Source organism: Chelon labrosus (assembly GCF_963514085.1).
Source record: "Chelon labrosus genome assembly, chromosome: 14".
NCBI classification, from domain to species: domain Eukaryota; kingdom Metazoa; phylum Chordata; class Actinopteri; order Mugiliformes; family Mugilidae; genus Chelon; species Chelon labrosus.
In genome coordinates this window covers 23,319,187-23,340,012 of record NC_140347.1, presented here as the reverse complement: position 1 = coordinate 23,340,012, position 20,826 = coordinate 23,319,187, and the positions used below count along the sequence as shown (strand labels likewise).

The 20,826-nt window shown below is 40.9% G+C and overlaps 1 protein-coding gene across 1 annotated transcript in view; it reads left to right on the top strand.

The window, feature by feature from the left end:
* Positions 1-18,707: 18,707 nt before the first annotated feature.
* The window catches only part of pnocb (prepronociceptin b), a gene marked incomplete at its 5' end in the record, with an annotated part of 6,067 nt that continues 3,948 nt past the window's right edge, over positions 18,708-20,826 (top strand). Inside the window, one exon of the mRNA XM_084561040.1 lies at positions 18,708-18,845. Coding sequence (XP_084417166.1) covers positions 18,708-18,845 — 138 coding nt within the window. The remainder of the gene's footprint in view (positions 18,846-20,826) is intronic.

The window sequence follows — 20,826 nt, the reverse complement described above, 5'->3', positions numbered from 1 at the left end:
CAGCCCACCAAACTTCCCTCTTTTGCTGCAGTCCCATTTATTCACAAAAGACCCGAACAAAGCACACGCACCTATAACACAGGCGCACAATGAGCGGTTGCTGCATCAGTATCGACTATTTTTTTGGGTGGAGGAGCTGCAATAGTGGTGATGACAGATAACAGCATTTGCTTGTGTGTGTGTGTGTGTGTTTGTTTCTTCTGAGAGAATATAATAGGAAACATGGTGATTCATTGCACTGAAGCACACTGAAAGAAAAGAGCAGCTTTGAAGAGCGCGTGGACGTGTGCGAGCTTATACGATGCATAGCTTTTATCAGCGATGCCAATCATGAATACTCTTCATTACTTGAGGAAGATGGAGTCAGTCACACTTCGCTTGTTTTTATCTTGAAGCAGATGCCCTTTATTCCATTATCATATGTCACTTGCTTTGACAGATATCTGGACGCAGACGTTCGGCGTAATACAGAGTGCATTCTGGTTGAAGAATTTATTAGGATGTATTTTTTGAGGACTGCGCAAAAGAATTGAAGTCCCCCAACAAATTCAATAAAGCTTTCTAGGCGCCGCGAAAAGATGTTAATGAGCAGAATAGGAATTATAGGTTTAATCACCCCTGTTTTCAGACTAATGGCATTTCTGTGAGGGCTTTGCTTGCTAATTAAGGAGTCCACCAACAGGAGGGGCAGGAGTAATTATTTCCTTGATTGAGGTCAGAACCCTTGCATTTAATCCCAAGGTCTATCCCGAGCCTCGCCACACACAAAGAGTGAACACGAGTAAACATCTTCACAGGATCCCGTACTTAATTTCACAGCAGTCACTCTTACAAATGATGATTTTCTCCTGCAGTAAGCCAGCTTTCATTGGGAAGTCTGCCACGTTGTTTGCCACCGTCCTCACGTCTTTGTTGTGTAAAACCAATGTCTACACATAAAGACAGGAGGCCACTGGGTTGATTGCTCATTGCCCATTCACTGGGGTTTTTATAAAGTGCTTTTCTGCTTTCAAATACCCCTCTAGTAACTGCACCCGGCGCTGAAAAGGAAATACCTGAGGGGAGTTATGCAATGAAATCGATATACACAAACCCATGAAATACAGCCGCGTGTCTCTGCGAATGCTTACGCTCCGAAAGAAAAGTTTCCCGAGCTTTTCGGTAGTTGACGCTGCAGATTTTCCGAGCTAAGGTGTAATTCGTCATCCACGTGAAATTAAGGAGGCTTTAGGGATGGAAATGTAATTTCTTTTCTTTTTTTTCCAGGCGAAATTCATTTTTCGGCCCAGCTGTTAATAACAATCAGTTTTGTCTTGACGGGTGAAAACCCCAAGCCGCCATAAACCACCACAGAGATCACCCCCTCCCCAACCCCACCCCGCTCCACTCGGTTTCACATCATTGGGTTTGATTGTGGTGGGGGACGGTAAAACACCTCAGCTAGGTGAGATGCAGCCCAGCTCAGGATTAACAGGAGGCCCATGCAGCAAACATTGGTCAGTGTTTGTTGCGTCTAACCATGACCGTTGTACAAACTCTTTTGGCTGGCGGCCCGTGAGCAATCAGCCACCATTTCTCCATCCCTAATGATCACTGTGGGCCCTAAAACAATCTATGTATTAGTGCAGTTAGTATACAGTTGTGTCACAGCCATTAGATTAAAAAAAACGATGCACTTTATATGCAGATTTAAATGTTTAGGTATATGTGGACTTAGGGAAACGATTGCCAAGTGAGGATGTCTCATTATTGGAGTCCATTATAGGCGACTCCCATGGGACGGATAATGCATACACAACTTCTGCTTTTATATCTTCTCATTTTGTCATATTCTTCGAAGAGAGCGTGTAAAACATCTAACAATACCTCTTAAGACGTGTTGTTTCTTTCTTATTAAAGCACTTTATTCATCATTCTCAGATTCAGAGCAAAGAGCCGTTCGATCTAAGTGCAGATATCACTTGTTTATTGTGTCCATTCTTACGAATCAATGCTTTTTCTTTTAATTCTTCAGATTAAATGAATACGCAGTGGACCGTTCACTATGATGGCTTTAATGTTATAGTATGGCCGTTGATAATTACAAACCAATTACACGTTTCTATAGAGAGCTATTTATGTTTCTAATCCAGAGTATTACTGCATTATGAAACCACAGTTTCTTCGATACTAGATTTGGCTGTTTTCCAGTGCAGACATTTCTGCTGCATTTTTTCCCATCATTCCCATCATCAGAAATAAAAAGCCCTGTATCCTCTGAAAAAAAAATTGGTACCCAAATTTATTTTAAAGATCACATGACAAAAGAGCCTCCATTAGCCTCACGGTGTAGAATACTGCCAGCGTCTTCCTATTTTTTCAATACGAAAAAAACGTAATGTACATCATAAATAGATTTTTGTTTGATTTAATTGGCGTACAAAACATCAATGCCAGAACTGGACTTTTAATGTGATGTGTTGCCAAGTGAAGCGCAACCTTTTATGTCGTCAAGGTAATCACAGCCTCTTGGCCACCGGAGGAGGCGTTTATGTACACTGGACAGCCGGTGGATAACAGCGATATCAATGACAGACAGGCCTCGTGATGGCTGCTTGTTCTTCTGGGCTCCTTATCTCAGCCTCACGGAGGGCTCTGTCTGTGGACCCAATTCATCCATCACTATCGGACCTCGCGCAGGATCGGGGCCAGCTTTCACACTTACACAGGAAGCAGAGGCTAACAACAGCTCAAGATGAGAAGGGGTTTGAACTTGGTGTGTTGAGCTTCGAGACCAAAAAAGTCGCTCTGGCCTTTGTTATTGTCACAGACATAATCATTGTGCTAATTGCACTCGCGCCGTAGCTCTAGGGATTTCATTGTCATTCAGATAGTCTGCTGGTTGGTACAATACTTTGATAATTCTAAGATCATTTGTCTTGAAATTTTTAAAAGACGTTCCTGTTTCCCAGTTGATGAATTCTATGTCCTTTCATGAGCTATTGAATGGATCTCAGTTAGTTTTTTCTCGGACTGAAATAACTCAACAATTACTAGATCAATTTTCCTCAATTAGTTTGAAGACATTCATGGTTCCCAGAGGATGAATTCCCAGCCCTTCGATGAGCCACTGGCTTTTCCTTGGGCACCACAACGATGCTAATTTCTAGTGAAATGTCTTGACAATTACTGAATAGACTTCTGTTCATTTTCTTCTCCGACAATCATGTTCCCAGGAGGATGAATCCTACAGACTTTAACGATCCAGTGGCTCTTCCCTATAATATCACAAATACATCACTCATGTGGTGTCTCCACAGCTATGAGATGCATTGGCAATAAATTTGATTGAGATATTCATGTTTCCTAGATGATGAATCCCAATGTCTCTGGAGATACTCTTACAATGAGGTTGACGTTCATAGAGTCAAATGTCCTGATTGCCATTATGTGGGCGTTAAAGATGAATTGTAATCAAACTGCATATCCTTTTTCAGATGCCATCATCTGGTCACAATTGCAAATTGTTCAGTGCTTTGATTTATGATCAAACACTTAATATGCCATAGCTATGTTTTGCATCAACTGCTAATTAGTATACGTTAGGATTGTTTGATGGTACATATAGTCAAATTTGCTCTCCAAACATCTGTGTAGCATGTCAGCATGGTAATGTTAGTTCCAGCCACCATGCATGTTGCCAAGTTCAGCATGACTTTCTTTGTAATGTTGCAACGGTTTATTCGGTGACGGACAGAGCAACTGACAAGCAGAAAAGTCAAGCCTAATGCATTTCTTCTGTTTGCTTTGCAATGGTTAAATAGCTGTCCGATAACTTTGTAGTTGTAAAAGCAAGTCTCTGAGTAAAGGCTATCTACAGTAACAAACCGCTCTGTGGAGTGTTGGTTTCCTTTAAACACATTTATCTGTTACTCCAGCTGGACTTCCTGGATCACACTTAATCATCTTACCGGTAATAAAAACCAGTGACACCAAGCCCTACCCTGTGTGGTATTTTAATTCAGGGCTATTTTCAATCTGAATCCTAGCTTATTCTTGTTATTCTGATCTTTGATCCTCATCTCCTTCTCATTTTTGCTCTTGCTATATTCATTTTCCCTTCTCTTGATATGACATCATAACCTTAATCAAACACTCAACATGTGTTTTCTACTGTAGCCTACAGTAAAAGCCCTCAGGACCTTGGGACTGGTCCTATTTTCCATCCTAAAATCTCTTACATGACTCATACTAACCTGTCTACGGACCCTGTATGCCCTTATTGTTTATTGTTTCATTCACAAGTATAATATAATCTCCTGTTCAGGTGTGTCATCACTACCAACAACAAAAGGTTTGTTATTTTGCCCTTTTCCAGCAAAAACAGCCTTATCGACCCCCGATCATCTCCATGGCACTGCCTTTCTCACTTGTTCACAATTTGCATTACTGGAGTAAACATCTGATTCGAAGCGCCATTGTCTCCCTGACCTTGGCAGCAGGTTGTCGTCGAGGTTGTGGGTTTTATGGACACCTTAGACACAGGGTTTCTGGATCAATCCCACGGTGGATGATGCATATTTTTAGAGCCCCATTAGTTGGTTCAATGAAGACGAAATCGGTGGCGTAGGCAATGCCTCTTACGTCAGTGCGGGCCAACTGCTTGTGTGTCTGTCCGGGGTTTGTGCGTAACAGAATGGGGGAATCCACCCCTCTCTGTAGCTCTCCTCCATGGTGATGTGAATGGTGATATACAGAAGAAGGGAGGGGGGAGAGAACTGGCGGGTTGAGCCAGGAGGGAAGGGGTGTGCCATTATAAGAAGCCTCAGAGGAGGCATGATTTCAGTTGTTGAAACCCTTAGCCTAAGGATACGAGCTGAGCCGCCAAACTCCTCCACAGAAGGAAGGACTGACAGATATCCATACGTCACGCATACAGGTAAGGAAGTGTGACTTTTTTTTCTTGTGAGGGTGAACCTACCTGTGTGGAGAGATTATACTGTTTGCATGAAGTGAATAAGAGCAGATACTTGTTTATGGTTGTGAAAATAGTTAATTAGGAAAGGACTTGTTTTCTCTTGTATGCACAATCCACAGGCTAATAGATCCAGTGGGAATACTGTTGAATAAGGACAACCACTGTTAGGATTCTCCCTCTTTAATCCCCCCTTTTTATCCAGTCTGTCATTTCTGCTTTATCTCTTTGTGGCTGTTTGATTTTTGGATGTTGTCTCCAGAGGTAATTCTGTAAATAACCCTCCTCACCTGGTGTGATCTTTTGTTTTTTTCCATTACTCTGTTTGCGTCCCTGTGGCTCTAAGGGTACCACAGTCACCGTCAGCACTACAGACATTGCACCTGATTGCTACTTAATTAACAAAAGTCCCAGATCGTGCTGAGAAAGCAGTTACTAGTCACTCAGCTGCACTTTGTATTGGACTAAGATGCACTTGACTTAAATCTAACAATATATGCAAATAAATTGTAACATAAAAAAAAAAAATTAAAAATTGAAATATTCCTCCTTATTTTCCCTATTTTTTAAGATGACCAAAACGGAACCAGAAAGAAAGTCAATTCATGCCAATGAGCTGTACATTGTGCCCACTCTAAAAGCAGCTTATTTATGCTATGCCCTTCTGATTGATCACGCGGCATCGTCCGTCAGATTAAATACATCAGGCAAAAGCTTCAAAGAATTGACAAAAGCCGCTTCATTCTCTCTGGAGCGGCTCCAGCGTCAACCTGTAGTAGAGAAAAAGCCCAAGAAGTGAATCAGCTGAACGCTGTTATTATGCTAAGCGCAGGATAATGATGATTTTAATGATAATGGTAATGAATGTGCATAATCTTTTCCCATTATCAGTGAAGACGATACTTGCGGAGACAGGGAGAAAATGGGTGGTTAATGTGCCATTCTCCGATAAATGTCTTCACATGGGGGAAATGTTTTATGAAGAACAGCATGTTTACAGGACGCAGCCAGGGTTTGTGTTTTAGTTGTATATTAGACTAATCACACTAATGTGTTTAAGAAAGTGCTTTGAGTCAACCTCTCTCTGAGTTTTGTTTGTTTTATTTATTGTAGATGTTGTAGATGATTCCCTGCAAAAAATCTAAATTTATACACTTTTCATTTAGATATTTGCTTGTCTTAAGAATTAAAAAAAATAAAAGCATAGTGCCGTAGTCCATGAAATATAATCTAATTTGCGAATCTGTTCACTTCTAAGCCTCAAATAGGTTTAATTTAGTTTTAATTTTGTCGTACCTCATGTTATTGCCAAAGAATGTCACGATTTAATTTGCAATGTTTTTATTCCCTCTTGTGAAAAAAAGAAAAAAGGGTTTTCTTTGCCAGTGCATTACAGGCACTCTCTCTGTAATCAGCTGAAAAAGCTTTTAGGATTTCTGCTGCCTACACCGAGATTGAACTGATTACACTGTTTACAGGATTTTTTTTTTTTTTAGGCATCTCCATAAATATATTCAGACTAACACACAAATCTTCCCCTGGCGATCAGTGAATGGGTTCCAGTGGAAAAAGAACAGTGGAGTTACCAGATAGTGCTTTATCCCCCCCACCCCCCCCCACCACCACCACCACCACCCACCCAGTCCCCCTGTGCGCAAGTATTTTGCAGTCTGACACTTTTTTCGTCCTCTCTGTCGTCACCTCCCCAAAAGTAAGGAGCTTGTCTGGCTGTGCTAGATTGCTTTCCTCTGCCTCCATGTCCAATGGATTCGTGCAGGTGTCAGCGCAGCTTAACAGCAACCAGATCAGTGATGACACCATGTCAGCTGCCTAGCACGCCGCAAAATTTCAGTCATACAGTCGGAGCTGGAATGGACTTAACGCAGCAGCACTGAGTGCATCAATAAAACTGCAATGTCCCTGTTGTGTGAAAACCTTTTCCAGTGGTCAAGAGCTTATGTCGTTTTTGTCATTTTCAGTGGACTTGTCAGAGTTCATCCTGAATGGCTCCTCTTTGTTAGTTTTGCGCACACATCGAAGTATCAGAACTAACTAACTACTTATGGGGAGTGATGGGAAATTTACATTTCACAGCAAACTCAAACAGCGGCTTCCCTCAGACTCCTAAACATCTAATCCTGCATCGTGACAGTTTATCAGCCGTGTCTGCACTGCGCTTAGATTTGCCCCGGGATAATATTATTTTTGAGCTATCAGTTCAGCTTAATGGGGGCTAAATGAGACTGTTGTCAGTGTGAAGGCTCTGAAGGACATATTCGGTGCTGGGAATAATGCATAAAAAAAATGTTACCCAATTGAGCATCTTCCCCTAAGGTGCAAATATGTTCCCAATTAAAAGAAACCCTGGTAGTGCAATTGAAGGAAGCAGCAGTAATGATATGCTCAATTGATCTGATACGATGGTGCCTGGAAAGAAACCAAATATGAATATAAAGATATTTCCAATTAATTTTTGTGATAAATGCGTGAAAGTGTAGTCTATGCGTGATATGAGGAGAGAGCGGTGCTGCACTTTATATCATTTCCACTCAATTTGTGCATTCCGAAGCCTACATAAGATAAGATTCCCTGAAGAATAAAAGCAATGCAAGATAAAGGCACATTGTTTTCCGGCAGCAGGAGTCATGATTCTTCATGCATATATGAAGAAACAGAGATTAAGAGAAAGCGATTTCCAAAGATAAAAAGACACTTCATAGCATACAGTGGTGTATCATCACACTCTCTTCACATGCTTTAATACAGCTGCAGTATCATCACAGCCTCAACACCCCTTTCTCTTGACCTCCTCCTCTTTACATTCCTCATAACCTGTCAATTCTGGATCCGTGTGACTGTAATTATACTTGAAATGAGAAGTGGGCCAGGTAATAGATGCAATCAGGAGATCTGCCGCGGCTGTGGCAGAACCGCCTAAATCGGATTAAGAGCATTCTCCCAGATTAGTCATTTCGGCATCCGTCCTGCGAGGAAGGGCACAACTGCAAGCGCACCTTCTCCCGCTGCCGGTTGTCTAAACTCTCCACCGAGTCACGCTCTGTTTATCAGCGACTGGACAGGCTGGATTTACAGTGCTGATGATCCTGTAGCTGCGTGTGTGTGTGTTAATCCTCCACAAACTGAAGGTTTTTGAGGAGTAACTTGTTATCAGTGCTTTGACAGGGCAATGGTGTCAGTGGGACTGTATGATTCTAGCAGGGTTTTTGGTAGGCGACTATGAGTCTGGAGTCGGACCAATGCAGTGGAATGACACAATAATTGAAGGGGAACATCAATTTTGATAGCTGGCCTTTAGTTTATCAAGCAAATATTCATTAATTATGGTTTCTAACATGTAGCCATTACCCCTTTTATATAGCAATATATCGCAAATCAAGCTATTGGTTGCTTATGGACTCTGAAAGACTTCTGCGCTTTTCTAAAATTGCAGTACATTCTTTATTTCTGCTCCCTTCTATTTTGGAGTTGGGATTTAACGAGTGAATGATTGATAATAATGAGTTTGAGTGTCGTGTTTGCAGTTAATCAGTGACTGATGAGGGAGAGGTTCCGTTTCCTGTACCGACACAGAAAAGAACAATTTGAGATCCCAAAACGTATTAGGAAATAATAGCAGTGATAAAATGAGAGATGCAGTTTAAATATGTCTCTGTGTTTTTTCTTGCGTGCCTCTGCGCCTCCAATGTCTTCTGGTAATACATACTGTACAGGGAGCTTAGGCCAGCATAGGCAGACTGGGTGAGAGGCGGATACAGCACAGCAGTCAACAAGAGAAGGTATCTGAGAGCGTATCTTGTACTTAATGTTGCAAGTACAACACTAATGTGTATACTGAAGAGCTAGAATCACCGTATGACTGCAGTCAAAAGATAAAGTCAAGCTCACATTTAATGGTACGTTCATTTAAATAAAAAGGACCTGTTTTGATTTGATTGCAATTACGAAACTTTTTAGCACATCCGTCTTTGACAGAGAATCGACACCTGTATAGTTACGTGTTGGCTGCCTTTATTTTTGTTTGGAGCGAATGAGAAAAAAACCCACATTTAAATAGTTTGGAGGTGGTCGGGGTGGATGATGGGTATACAAAGAAAGTTAAGAACTTCCCAATCAGTGTGAATAATGCTATGAAAGGATTATACTTTGGTTGCTATCATAGATGATGTGATAGATAGATAGCTAGATAGATAGATAGATGTGTTGCAGCTTCAAAGATACATTTAACAACATTCTACTTTATGTTCATAGAAATGTAGCTGTGACATTTCATGTTTCTATAATAAATTTGCAGTTTTTACATTATTTCATGTGCTGCAATGTCACCTCACCCCAAATACACAAAGACGTCTTTCCTCACTTGCGTCTGGTGACATTTCACCATGCAGATAGTGTTGGTCTTTCGCTCTGGTTTTAAGATATCCATCTCCCCGATTAATGCCTCCACCCCGACACAGGGGTGAATGGAAATCGATTTTTTTTTCCCTGCTCACAGCAAGGACACTTAAAATAATCAACGGCGGCATCTCCTTTCAGAAGGAATGTCTCTGTTACTCTGAATAATCCTCAAAACACTTCACCTGAAACACTTTTTCATCACAGAAGCGGCCCCTGTGATTGTGAATCATCCAGAGCATCTGTGATGCATCATCCGGAAAAAAGCTGTTGAATTAGTGAGCACGACAATATGAGAAGAGTTTGCCTCACTTATATTGGGCTGGAAGTAGAACTCTTAGAGACAGCTAACTTAAAACTATGTACTCTGTGTCGCTAGATACCACTAGAGATATATAGTAATACGTTCTTATCATCATCATTATCATTATTATGTGAGTAAAGTAACCCTTTAAAAGAATAAATTGTCCCTGTATTGATTTGTTCTCCTTCACCCAAAGAAATGTGAAATGGGCCATCTGTAGAGCCTATGATTTTTTAACCAGTATTACATGGCCCGTCTTTATCTTCCTCCTCTCTCTTCTCACTCACTAAATCACACTTTACTAGCTCATTTTCTCAGATCAACGCATTTTTCCACAAGCGATTACATAGTGTATGGTGATAAACCTCTCACCAAATAAAGAGTTAATCAAGTACCATTAATGGCCCATGAGATGTAAGAGATAGAAGAGGGATTTTAATCATCGCGCCTCCTACAAAGTGACCACATCTTCACGCTATCCATCTTTGGTGGCTACCAGCTCCAGATTGGCCCTAATGAAGGGGAGTCCAGATTTAAAAAACCAAATCTCTACAATATGTCGCTGCGGATAAAAGGCCTTAACCATTACTCACAGATGTGGAAATGGAGAAACACTGGGAGGTGAGTGGAGGAAGAAAGGAAGTGTCGAGGCGAGCAACAAGAAGAGGAAAATGGATGCAAAAGAGGGATCAGGAAGGAAACGGAGACAGAGAGAGACCCCAGGGTTATCTATGCATTTGCAGACTCCTTTGTGCGTTTCAGCTTCATGCAGACATCTAATGGATGAGATAGAGTGAGTCAGAGCATTGTCAGAGACGGGCACGGAGCTTTTCTTCTCCCCCACTCACATCCATGACACCTTGGTCCCCTCTCCACCCTTCATTAAAGCTGTTAATGCTAATTTATCCCAACGTTAGCTTTATTAATTCACTCCTCTCTGCAACTTTGCGCATGATGTACAGGCAGTTTAAAGCTCGCCCTCATCCACTCAGTTGTTGACTTTGGCTTGAAACACAAAAGGTCTTAGGGAATATAGGGCTTCTTGCTGTTTTATGGTCAATAAAGTATTAGGACTGGGAGGGGGTAAGCAAACAATTAATTTTAAAAAGCTTTTAAACTTTCCTTGTTATTTGTATTTTAATTTGGACCCTCTTCATAGCTTGTAATTTTCTCACCATGCGATCTCAAGACAAATATATTTAAGGCAAGCAACAAGTAAACTTACTATTTTTGAGTTGGTATAATTGTAGTCCATAAAAGGGTAAAAAATAAAGCCCAAAGATTAGTTTTCTGTCCTTTGCATTTGAACAAACAATCTGTTTTTTCCCTTTACACAGTACATTCCATCGAGTGAACAGGAAAATAAAAAAACAGCCTGTAAAGGGTCAGAAAAAGTCTCTGAAACCCTTCCATCAACAAAAAGGAAAAATGGTACGTCTTCCTTTTACGACCTCACGACTGCCCCTAATCATTTTCATTCAGCCACAGAAGGGACAGTAAACTGGTACAAAATAACTCAGATGTTTCTGCTCTTGCTTATTTTTAGTTCTCAGATAAAGGTACACTACTTAGTTAACAAAGCCAAATGGTTCCGTACATGAGAGCAGTGGTCCTGTTATAAATGTTCTGATTGCTTCCTGCAGATTCAAAGAGAAAAACATTTTTCTTGAAAACATTTTCAGGGTCCTAGTTAACACTAATGGAAGCGAGACTATATATTTGTTTTGGAATAGAATGGCTAAAAGCATTCGTTTCTGCAAGATGGAAAGACTCGTCTAAAAGTGGAGGGGCATCCGGCTCTTCGTTATGGTCCATTTTCTTTTTGCTTTCATGCCAGCGTTCATTAAGAGGACCAAGGTTGTTTATACCTACCTATGACGAAGATCTATTTTCAAGTGCAACTCTCGCTGCAATGTGTTCTCAGGCTCTCGGATGGATTACGTCTTTTTTGTGCCCTGGAGTTAAGCCTGGTGTCCCCTCCCAGTGATCACCACTTTAACCTTGTACATTACACCATATATCAGCCCTCTGCACCCAGTCAACTGCCTGCTCTGTCAAATAGATTATGCAAATGATATGAAATGTTAAGGATAACTGAGATAGTATATGCAAATTTATAGGCAAGGGTGCCTAAAATGGACCGGTGGCAATATCAAGACCGGGAACTGAATCATTACTGAAATAGAGCAGCGAAAGGAGTGTGCAGCTGCATGGCTCAAAGTGTCACACGTAAAGAATTGGAAGTTATTGCGATATGGAAAAGTTGTGACTCTTCTGGCCCTTCTCGTTCTAAGGAGCTCCTGGGCATGACGACAGGTGCATTTGGTAATTCATGCACGCCAAGGAAAGAGTGTGACAGCCAAAAAAAATTGAATGTCCACCATTACAGACTACTAATAACTTGCTTCATTTCCTCTTGCCTACAAAACTACAGTCATTAAATTAATATTTATATTACTAGTTATTAGCAATGTTGTGGTGTAATAGCCCATGCATCGAAAAGCCCTTCACCACACATCTTTCCGATGGGGACCATTTTCTGTAACATCCTGAAACCTACGAACATTCTAGCGCTTATTGGCCAGCTGTGCAGAGAGGAACAAGACTTTCCACTTCTCTTTGCCCTCGCTTTCTTGTTAATGAAAAAGTTGTGGCACATTGCCTGCATACAACAATGCCACACTGTCTTGGCTGAAAATGTTTGTATAATTCAAATATTGTGTCCCAGTCCTGTTCTGACACAACAGTTTTTCACCCAACCTTCCAACCTTCCAGTGCGGGTGTTCAGAATGACATGTGATTTGACAAAGGTACTGAAGTTGTTACTAAATCAAACTTGATGTTTTGTGTTTTTATATCATGCAGTTTCTCGCCTAACGTGCATGTCTGTAAATGGCCCAACGACAACAAAAAATGTCGTTTTGTATGTATTCTTATGGCTATTTTAATTATTATTTTTTTTTAAATGATGACTGTCGGGGATTTTCAGGGAGAGGTAGGACCCAAAAGCTGGACACTATACAATGAGGCAGGAGTAGGCAAAAACTGAATTTAATTTGACAAAAAGGAAACACAAAGCGCTGCTGAGATGGCAGGAGTACCAAAGACAAAAATCAAAACTTTCAAAAGACAAAAACGTAACATCACAAGACTAGAGACTGGAAACACTGGAAACACAGGAAACACAGGGAAACGGTGGAAAACAATATGACACGACAGAGGACAAAGGCAAAGGCAGGACTATATATACACACAAGGGCAGAGGAGACACAGGTGAAAACAATCGGGGCGGGGCAGATAATTACAAAGGTGGGAAATCACAGGACAGGAAGGTGACGAGAAACAGGTGAAACCAATCAAGACGGGGAAGACAATCACAAAGGCGGGAAGGGACAGAAGACAGGAAACCAAGAACTTCACAAAATAAAACAGGAAACTGGAAAACATGAAACATGAACGAAACACAGGAATCAAAAAAACAGAACCATGACAGTTGACAACTCCGTCTCTCCCACATCTGTCCTTCACCGAGGTGTGTTTTTACAGGAAATACATAGATATGCAGAAATTAAAATGGGCTTAAAAATTCCACAGTTAAACCTGTAGTTCTGTGACACTGTACTTAGGCTCAGCGGTATTTTGAGCTAAGAATTTAAGCTAATATTAGCATGCCAACATTAAGTGACTTGGTCAAGGCATGGTAGCCAAGTGGTAAGGCGTTCTTCTTGTAAACCAAAAATTGTAGGTTCAGGTTGGATTACTTTCACATTGAATCACGTTTTATAAGGAACACAGCAATCACACCCTGCAGTCTATAAACAAACACATATGCAAAATATAAACCCACCTGCAAATTGCAGCTAACTAGCTAGCATGTCAAATAGCCATAGCAAATCAGCACATAGGAGACTGTCAAGTGGCACTTCAACATAACTACAACTATTTAAAACCTACAAAAATTAAGATGGCAAGGTAAAACTGAAGGACATTACTCCCTGACTAATTTTTTTTTTTTAAAAAAAAGAACTTACTTTAAGAAGCTTTTCAGGTTGGAGGTGGGGTCTTCAGACGTTAAATGGTGGTTGGTTTCTGACAAGCAGAGGCTCCACTGCACAGTAATGTTGCGTTCTTCCTTCGCTTTCCTTAAAGGGGAATTACTGTTTTTTACAACCTGGACCTTACTTCTGGCATAAAATACGATTGTTTACTCACCAATATAACTTTGGTGTCATTTGGAGTCATTCGGACGATGTTTAGATCCACGCGTATATCCATGTAGTGGGAGTGACTAGGGCACCGCAACACAGCCTCTAAATAACAAATTATCTCGTTCATAACATAAACTTGTTCATTTCACAAATATTTTGTTATGATACACTAGTGCTATTCCCCATTGAGACCAGAGTTTTGAGTACTGCAATTGAGTATTGCACTCATACCTGAACATGAGATCCTACCAGTGACACAGAGAGTAGCCAGAAAGTAAAGTCAGGAGGACTGAGCACCTGGGGACCAGGACTGTGGTTAAAGTTAAGATAATCCATTAAATATAACATCAACAATGACCATACTGCTACTGTGGATACAAACAGAACAAGCAAAAAATCAGTCTTAGATGGTGCCTGCATATAAAGTAACCCATAAATCTCTTACTGTGATGACTGAGAGCTCTTCATTTGTAGTTTCAAGAACCTCACGCTACTATTTAAATACTTCGAACCTTGATAGCTTGATATATATTTGCTTCCAGTTAAAATAATACTGTGCAGAGTTCAGTTCATTGTGAAATGTATTTTGGATTAAAGTGACCGTCACTGTATGGACAGTGTTATGGTGACATATTACAAAGTAACCTACATAATCATTTACAATAAATCATTTTATTGATAGTCAGGGCTTCAGTGCAGACTCTGCCTTATTCAGTACCTAACAATAACAATATTCTCTGGAAGAAAGAAAGAAAGAAAGACAGTTCCACTCAGCTAAGCTCATTGTTTAGCTCTGTATGAGTTTCCACTTGGCTGCACTGAATCTGTATGGGCTGAGATAACAACCGCTGGTGATTTTATCCCAGAAATGTAGACAAAAAAATGTAAACTTGTCATATGCAATGCATCATACCACAGCCTTAATGTCGACTCTAAAATACACAATCTGAAAGAAGACATCCTGTGAGAATAATAATAATAATACACTTACTGGCAAGATTAAAGCCCACACTTAGTAACGCATCAGACTAGACTCCACATAGAGCAGGCTGATTATACCAAATCATAGCAGCGTAATTTATGTTAACGGGATGGATTACTGGACAGCAGTGGGTTAAGTGTGTTGGGCTGTGCGGGGATAAGAGGTGTGCAAACACAAGTGAGTGACTGCGTAATAAACATCGAGTAAGTGGAGTCAGTTCAACGCATCCTGCGTCAACATGTTGACCAATACAAATCATTATATCCAGCTCACTATTATAGCCACTATAAACACCTCAAGGCTGCGGATTGATGACAGTGGAGCACATTAACTCTTAATTGTCATGTCAATTGTTTCTCAATGGCCTCCATTCAAAGTTACAACGGGCGAAGGCAGTGGCTTGGTAAGTCATTTTCCTTGGAGCGTTTTACAAAAATAGAAATCATTGTGCAGCAAACTAGATGCTGCAAAACCAATCAACATAATTCCAGAAAGATTCTGAATTTACTAATTAGATAATCACGACTACATAGCAGTCAAAGTTTGGAGATGGAAACATCCCTCAGTAATTATTATTAGAATCCAAAACTGCAGGACTGTGTTTGTTTTCAGTATTGATAAGAACATCGCTAAATCCTGACTGGTGCACACGTCAAGTCCCATTTTTCAGACGCACTGCAGACAGAAATCGCTCACGAAACAGGCCCGAATATTTTCTACTTTGTCGTCAATGGCTTCTTTAGGAAATGTGTTTCCAGCTCCCTTTCAGTCCACTTGAAATTCCCTGAATAATGTGTGTGAGCCCTCAGCTTCATAAAAAGAAACTTGTTTGAAAGCTTCCTCTTATTCTAATAAATAATACTGGAAAAACTCGAAATTAAAGTTCAGGAGCTTTGTGTGGATATTATTCTGGCACTAATAATGCGCTTTTGTACCTCAGATGTTCAGATAGTGGTGCCATATTGTTCAGCTAAAAGCCTTGATCACAATAGTTTAGAATGAACCTGAGTGTGTGGAAGCAAACAAATAGATGCCCGTTGTCTAATTACTAAAACATGAACATTGCACGACTTTATTCCTTAATAATGGTGTTGACAAAAATGGCCGACAGTGGCTTCAAATGCTTGTTCATATTAATACACTGTGGCACAATGTTATTAATGTGTGAAAGCCGCATCTTTGTCACACTGAAGCATAATTCAGGGCCTACACTTTGCTTTTCAATATGCTGGATTACTCATTTGTTCAACTTACTTAGTGAAGGTCACTTAAGGGAGACCATAACAGTATGAAATGGGCTTAGTCAGTAGGCTAGCAAATGATCGCTGCACAAACCATTTCAGCAAGGCAAACAAACAGGTCCCTTAATGAGTTTCTATGAAGCTCTTCATACATTTTGTAAATGGGCCGGAGTCACACATGACCTGTCTCATATGCTATTGAGTAGTGGTAATGTGACAAAGTGGAAATGGTCACACTGTGCTAGTTTTTTGCTATTTAGTTATTTTTTACTCCATTGCACCCATCAATACGACACCCACACTGTTTGCTGTCATGGATTTCATCCACTTGCATCAATGCAATGTCCTTACTGTGGGATTATTGCGTCGTCAGTAGCTGTGACTTCTGCCACCCATCTCTGTTAGTGTGAATTCCATTTGACTAGATGGGGGCCTGCGTGGATCAACAAGACAGTGGTGTTACTGATACATTATTTTCAATACTGTCTTTTTTACCATTGTAAATGTAAATTCCATTTAGAAACTATAGACCTTTTATTTAACTTTATTTTATGCATAGCCTACTCATTTTTCAGCTTTGTTCAGCTTTTCAAAGCTGCTTCACGCTGGATTTTAGCATTCTAGCTATTACATTTGAAATCAAAACTATACTGCTCCCTTAGACAACAAGCCATTGTAGTGATATGACTTTTTACAAGCTGCAGCTTTACACTATTCTCTGTACTGCAGATTGCTGTGCTCTGAAAGGCGTTGAGTTGTCAGTGAAAGTGATTTTATATAGAGCATTACTTCTTTTCTAAAGACAGAAGGTTTAACAAAAAAATATCAAGTAAAGCCTCTAAACAAATAAATCTGAGTAACGTCTAAAACATAATCTTGAGGTTATTAGTACAAAAGATATACAGTAATACAAGTTGCTGCAAAAAAGACAAAGCCCATTCCTAGTGTGCAGAAGCTTCTGGCTCACTAAGATTTTTCTGTCTCCGTGATGGCCCTGATTTCTTTAAATCCCACCAAACATTTTGAATGGGATTTAAACCTGAAAAGGGAAAGATATCAAACAAAGAGCAATTGATAAACTTTGGTGAAACGTCCAAAAAGCAGCTGCAATGTCTTGCCCAGATCGGAATCCACCTGTAACCAAACTTGGGAGGGTCTCTGTGGCCATGCTGGGCACTGCTCAAAAGAACAGGTCAGGTGCAGAGTGATCTGGGAAGGAGGTAAGGCACGGACCTAGGCATCCTCATTACTAATTCTAGACACCCAGAAGTCCCCCTCATCTAAGATTTAGCATTTTAGCACATTGTTTTGTCATCTTCAGCTTTAATTATTTGGTAATTTTCCAGCCGGAGCAGCTGGTTTCAGTTTCAACTCATCAAGGCAGGAGACTAAGCTTAGCTAATAGGTATGCTTGGTAATACATGGTAATCAAAACAAAAGACAGTGAATATATCAATTTAAACAGTTAATAATATACAGTTACATATATTATTTTACACCAGGCTAATATTATATTCCAGGTGGACAGAAACACACATGAATGATAATGCTGCTCTGTGTCTGATGGACGTGTTCACAGCTGTTTCCACTGCTCCCAAGACAGCATAGGTGTTAAATCAATTTAAATACCACTAATGGCTATGAATAAATCAATAGCAGTATAAAAGAAAAAAGGGGGGAAAAAAGACAGAATCGAGTTCTTAAACTCTCATAATTACACTCAGATTAAAGGAGGTGTTAGGTATGCTGGTTCATAAACCTGCAGATGCCATATGACATGTCTCTGGCGAGGCAGCAGGCTCTGAGCAGAGGCAATCTCTGGTCTTCTGAGAGCCTGTTTCTGTTTTTGTTATCTCTGTGTTATTGGGTGATACAGCGTTGAGGTATGGGATAGATGGGGTCAGAGAGTTGAGGTCACCCTGAGCCCCTGGTTCACAAATTTGTGGTTGGAGAGTGAGACACCAAGATCCTCTGATGGTTATTCATTCCTCCAGTCGTCCTCCATCCGCTTACACACACACGTCTTTTATTCATCACTAGGAATTGACGTGTTTTATTCCAGTATTGACACTAGTGACCTATATGTTTTTATCCCTCTCGGTTCCTACATCTCCTATCACACCGAATGCAATTGCAGGGTGTTGCTTCTTGCTGCCGCAGGCTGTGACCCATGTTGTCAATTGAAGCTAATCTCTACAACCACATATTAACTCTTACAAATCTTCAACCTGTGGTGTATGATAGCAATTCGTGATCCAGCCCTCCAGCCTGAAGAGGATGAATCCTGCCCACTGGAAAATACCCGTTGTGTCATTGATTGCCTCAGGTTGTGCTCTCTCTCCATCCCACCCACACCGTCCATCTCCTGATGTTGGCTGAACACTGCCACCACCAACGCTTTGACTGACTGCCCAAATCTGGCTAATGATCCCTCTGAATTGGAACTGATGCAATATTTCTTCCACTCTGTCTGCTCTCTCCTTGTAGGCTGAACCCAGATCCCATAGATTTTGCCTCCCAGATTCCCCAGCTGTTAACTCCTTGTTTTAGACCCTTCCACCTGCTGGGCTCCTGGTCGTCCCCGCCTCTCTGGGTGTACTGAGCGATGAAGATCCCTCTGTGGTGCCTGGTGGTGCTGCTGGCGTGTCTCTTCACCCCTGGACGCAGTGACTGTCAGGGGGAATGCATGGCCTGCGGTCTGCTCCTGCAGCAGCAGCAGCTGCAGCAAGCCTTCAACACCATGGTGAGCAGCCCCTGCGTGTGTCCTTGTTAGTCTACGTGAGTCATGTCGATAAGAACATCCAGTAAATGCTTTGTCAACGCTGGAGTTTGCATGTCGGTGCGGGTACAGCTGCAGCAAGCCTTCAGCGCCCTGTGAGAAGTTTGTTTGTGACTGTCAGTGTTTGTGATCTTCAGTTCTGATAAGTTTATCTGTGTAATGCATTGTGTTCAATTTGATAGCTCTGTGTGTGCCTTTTGTTTGCTTGTGTGTAATTAGGTTAATTAGGTTGTTTCTTCCAGGTTTAAAAAAAAATAAAAATAAAAAGTAGATGAAGAAAACAGAACATCAGTATTTTCACTGGAAATCTAATAAATTGCACATTTTAATCCAATTCACATATTTGTTAGTAATTAATGCCACAGTGTGTGCTAGGACCTATTGTTCCTCTTTGTAGAAATGTCAAAAAATGTATTTTACTAACTGCAGTGGCAACTATTTTCACTTTAATCACAATAATTGAAGAGAGTTACATAAGGTAACAAGGTAATTTCTCAGGATTGCTCACTCCTTGATGTAAAGACATCAAGTGACCTACCATATTTCTGCAAACACTGAGGTCCTTTTTTAATTTAAGTATTGTTCCCACAGCTTTTCTCTGCCGACTTTTGTAAGCAAAAGTTTGGACAGCTGTTTGGGTTCAAAGTCAGTGTGCTACTGCTCAGCATGAGACCCCTTCACTGAAAAACAGAAGTGAAAACCATCAGAAAAGCAAAATTTGAAAGGATGATGAGAGGATGAGGCGGCCGGCAGGACATTGTTAATGTATTGTATTTTATTTATAGATCCATTAGTGTGTTCGTCACATTGGTTGAGGTGGAACTAATTTAAACACTGCCAGGTGGATTGTGAAATGCAGTGTAAGTGTAGTAGTGTAAAGGGTACATAATGGGACTCTGACTCTAAGTGGTAAATTAACATTTCTATTTTTTTAATAAACATGGTTCTGATCAGTAATGAAAGATCGGTTAAAAAAGTAATACATAAGTAAAGTTACTTTGAGAGGTGGCACGTTGGAGAAGCAAGGTATTGGATGGCATTATTTGCCTGCAGAAGCATCTAAAGCACTTGTGCAATGCTTCGTGACCGATATGAAATACCAGCCTGGTGCAGTGATGCAACACCTGTCCGAATTCAAACCGAAACTTTCACACGGCACACAGTCTCATTCCCAAACGGATCAAGGCACGTCGGCGGGTAAAAATAGTCTGCGTGCATCCATGGATAGCAGCAGGATGGCTAATTTAGCTGATAATGATGCGGAGAAAGACAGCTGGGACCTTTTGGGAAGTTGTAATAAAACTATGTAATTGACAGCTGCTCTGTATCATCAGCCTGGGCTTACATCGGTGACTGACACATTTTATCAGCTCCTCATTGTGTTAGCCGCCTTCCATTGAGCCACAGATGGAATCCGCTGAGCAATTCCATTGTTTCCTGCTCCAGACTGAAAGAATGTGTGTGTGTGTGCGGCCGCCGGTGTTTGTTATAATGTCAGGACCCATCGATTTATTCATATGCAGCCCGTTTCGCCCGCCCGTGCAAGACACCCAGACAAATAAACCGGCACACACGTGCAACACATCCTACCTCCCTCAGACTGCATTCATTACATAATGTTATTGTTGATGTTAAATGCCAGCTTTTGTGTACATTTGTGCTAATTATTGTGATTCAGAGCAGTGTCTGCATGCTTTCTTTCGTAGCTCTGTGATTGTGTAGCGTTTGGCCCGGTTTGTGAAAGGTACTATTTCTGTGTAAGACCTTATGAATAGTTGCTATAAGAGATGTGTTCCAATTAAGCTGTCGTGTCTCCCTCTCCGTGTCACGATCGCCTTTGAGTGTGGACGTTGAGAGAAACTATTCGCGATTATGGTTTATTTGTTGACAATGATGCCCTTATGGTTAGTGTTGCAAACAGGTACACATGCTAGAAGGATGGTTC